The sequence below is a fragment of the Etheostoma cragini genome, chromosome 3, assembly GCF_013103735.1.
Source record: "Etheostoma cragini isolate CJK2018 chromosome 3, CSU_Ecrag_1.0, whole genome shotgun sequence".
Taxonomy (NCBI): Eukaryota; Metazoa; Chordata; class Actinopteri; order Perciformes; family Percidae; genus Etheostoma; species Etheostoma cragini.
Genome location: NC_048409.1, coordinates 29,783,025 through 29,786,527, shown reverse-complemented (window position 1 = coordinate 29,786,527; position 3,503 = coordinate 29,783,025). Strand labels below are relative to the sequence as shown.

Below are 3,503 nucleotides of genomic sequence, written 5' to 3'. Positions count from 1 at the left end.
ACACACACACACTCACTACTTATTGTCTGGAGTTTGCTCCTTCGGGGTTGAAAGTACTTAATTGAAGTGGCTTCGGATAAAGCGTCAGCTACATAACATGTAATGTAATACATGCTGTTCAGAAGATAGAGTTACTGCTGGTCAGCCTTCAATGTGGAGAGAACATCAGAAAATAACAACACAGCTATCAGGGCATGAGGAGGAGGAGGAAACAGCTTGGCTTTGAAACATGCTCACAACGAGGCAGTGTGTCTGCGCTGGTGAGATTTAAGGCGACTACTCCGAGAAAACGTTTTCCCACATTGTTCACACCTGTACGGTTTCTCTCCGGTGTGAACATGTTGGTGGACTACTAGGCTATCCCTCCTAGAAAAGGTTTTACCACATAGATCACAGCTGTACAGCCTCTCTCCAGTGTGAATGCGTTGATGTATTTTAAGGTGGTTATTATTAATAAAGGTTTTCCCACATTGTTCACACCAGTACGGTTTCTCTCCGGTATGAATGCGTTTGTGCGATTTAAGGTTACTGCTCTCAGAAAACGTTTTACCACATAGATCACAGCTGTACGGCTTCTCTCCACTATGAGCGCGCAGGTGAGATTTAAATGTATGACTCAGAGAAAAAGATTCCCCACATTGTTCACACCGGTACGGTTTCTCTCCAGTGTGAACACGTCGGTGGATTACTAGGCCATCCCTCCTAGAAAAGGTTTTACCACATAGATCACAGCTGTACGGCCTCTCTCCAGCGTGAGTGCGTTGATGTAATTTTAGGTTGCGCTGTAGTGTGAAAGCTGCCCCACATTGATCACAGCTGCACGGTGTCTCTCTGGTGTGAACACGCTGGTGCATTACTAGGTTACCCTTCCTAGAAAAGGTTTTACTACATAGATCACAGCTGTACGGCTTCTCTCCAGTGTGAATGCGTTGATGTAATATTAGGTTACTCTTCAGTGTGAAAGCTGCCCCACATTGTTCACATTGGTACGGTTTCTCTCCGGTGTGAACACGTTGGTGGACTACTAGGTTACCCCTCCTAGTAAAGGTTTTACCACATAGATCACAGCTGTACGGCCTCTCTCCGGTGTGAATGCGTGTATGATATTTTAGGTCACTCTGTCGTGCGAAAGCTGCCCCACAATGATCACAGCTGTGTAGTTTCTCTCCAGTGTGAACTCTCTGATGAATCTTTAAAGTTCCAGATGTTTTAAAGGATTTGTCACAGTGTTGACAGTGGTGACGTTTGGGTCCCTCTCCTCTTCTCTGTTTCTATAGCAACAGACAAACCGAGAGAGAGTTAGTGAACAACCTTCTTAAACCCTGGACTTGCTCTCACTCTTCATACAATAATTCTTGACAAAATGAAGGAAAATATGTGCCGATTGCAGACATGTTATTATGGAAGCAAATTTAGTGCTCATAATTTTTATAAGTTCGGAAATATTCTACATTTTTTCAGCAAAGTTTTCCCATTTAAATGATTGGCAAAAACTAAATAATTTCCACACTCTCTTCAGTTTAACCTTCAGTTAGAAATGCCATGGTAACTTTAAAATAACACAAACCTTTCATACATTCTGGGTATTTTTCATCCTTTAAATCCCATTCAAACATTTTGCAATACACACATTAAAGTTCTTCTGGTGGCATACATGTTACTATGGAAGCCATGGGACTCTTCTCAGTGTTTCCCACAGGTTGAGATGTTACTGGTGGATGTGTGTGGGGGGGCGGTGCCTGATGGCTAGGTTTAGTAATAATGGGTCCAGTTCTAAACTAGTCGGACCAAGGTAAAAACAACGGCTCCACAACATTATCAGATCATTTAGAAAGAAAAACTATTTACATATTAAACAAGTTAGACTAAAAGATGACATAAATACAGATGCGGCATCTGACGAGAGACTAGGTCAAGTCAGGCTGAGGAGGAGGAGGAGAGACTAGGTCGAGCAGGCTGAGGAGGAGAGACTAGGTCTGACTAATAAAAAGAATGAAAGATAGAAAACCGAAAAATCAGAAAAGGTTAAACAGAAACAAGAGACTGCATATTAAAAGCCGTTAAAGAGTTAGGTTCTGAGTTCAGACCTAAAAAGAGCCACATCTGTTATCATTCATATTTCAGGGGGTAACTCGTTCTAGCGCAGCAACCACAAAAGCCTGATCACCCCCCCCCCCCCCCCCCCCCCCCCCCACCTTCCGTTTATACCTTGACCTTGGGACTTCTAAAATCAACGGATTTGAGGACCGGTTGTGCTCACGCAGAGTTAAAATCTCAGGCAAATACTGTGGGGCCAGGCCGTTTAAGGTCGAGTAAAAGACAGCCACAACTTAGTATCCTTAATACAAATAAGCAGGGAGTCTAGTGGGACACTGTCATTTGGTTTCTTAGGCAAATAAATGTGCAACTCAACCGCATAACAATGAAAAGACAGGTTATGCTTTCCTATTATAGCCCCTAAAGGCAACATATATAAGGAAAACAGGATGGGGCCCAGAATTGAACCCTGGGGTACCCCAAAAGAGAGAGGAGCAGCTGACGAGGAGAGGTGACCAATCATTACAGAAAAGAGCCTATTTGCCAAATAAATAAATAAATAAATAAACCATTGAAGTGCCGAGCCTCGGATGCCAACATGCTGATGGAGGCGAGAGAGGAGGACTGCATGGTGTGAGGTTCCCGGCATCTACAGACAAGGCAATGTCATTGTGTACTCTAAGCAGTGCAGACTCAGTGCTCGGATGGGATCCTCCCGAGTTCTGTTACAGAAAGGCTTGTAACTGTATAAAAACAACGTTTTACAAAACCTTTGAAAGAAAAGGCAGATGAGAGACTGCTCTAAAAATGGACAAAACTGCTGGGGTCCAGATGAGGTTTGGTAAGTAGGGCCCTGACCCCGGCATGTTCACAGGCAGCAGGGACAGCACCTGAATAAACACAAAAGTAAGAAGACTCGACCCAATGGTCCTATTAAAAACCTCCTTCACCATCCTGGGGGGGACAACGTCTAAGGGACAGTTGGGAGGTTTCATGTGTTGCACTTCCTTAGTAAGCATCAGAGGAACCTGCTTAAATTCCTCAAACAGGAAATACAAATTAAGATTAAGATGAACGCCGGCGTACGGCCTGACAGATGTTACTGTGTGAAACTCGTTATTTATAAAGAAGAAACACGGCCACGGGGATGAAACAGCGAGAGAACACGCGGCGGTGCTCATCACAAAGTAAGAGTTGTAGCACGATGTATCCTAAATGTTGCGTTAACTTGAAACGGGTAAACCTCATGGTGCATTCAAAGTTACTGTAAAATATCATTTTCTTGTCTGTTTTTGTCGTTTAACAGCAACTTACTGGTAAAATAAGTTATTATTACATTTTTAATACATCATTTAAATTCCTCCCTTTTTTTGCAGTGCTGTATTAATATTCATTAATATTGAGATTAGATTCCTGGTCTCTTCAGTCTGGAGGAACCTCTTTCCTTCACTCACCTCCTCCTTCTT

General features: G+C 43.0%; 2 protein-coding genes across 2 annotated transcripts in view; one reads left to right on the top strand and one right to left on the bottom strand.

Moving 5' to 3' along the window:
- LOC117939231 (NACHT, LRR and PYD domains-containing protein 12-like) overlaps positions 1–3,503 on the top strand; it is a 139,572-nt gene that overhangs the window by 106,420 nt on the left and 29,649 nt on the right. The window lies entirely within an intron of this gene.
- The window catches only part of LOC117941750 (zinc finger protein OZF-like), a 7,587-nt gene continuing 4,222 nt past the window's right edge, over positions 139–3,503 (bottom strand). The window contains exons 3-6 of the mRNA XM_034866774.1: positions 3,492–3,500; positions 1,161–1,271; positions 481–1,076; positions 139–312 (exon numbers count right to left, since the gene is read on the bottom strand). Of these exons, the coding sequence (XP_034722665.1) occupies positions 234–312; positions 481–1,076; positions 1,161–1,271; positions 3,492–3,500 (795 nt within the window). The 3' untranslated portion in view covers positions 139–233. The remainder of the gene's footprint in view (positions 313–480; positions 1,077–1,160; positions 1,272–3,491; positions 3,501–3,503) is intronic.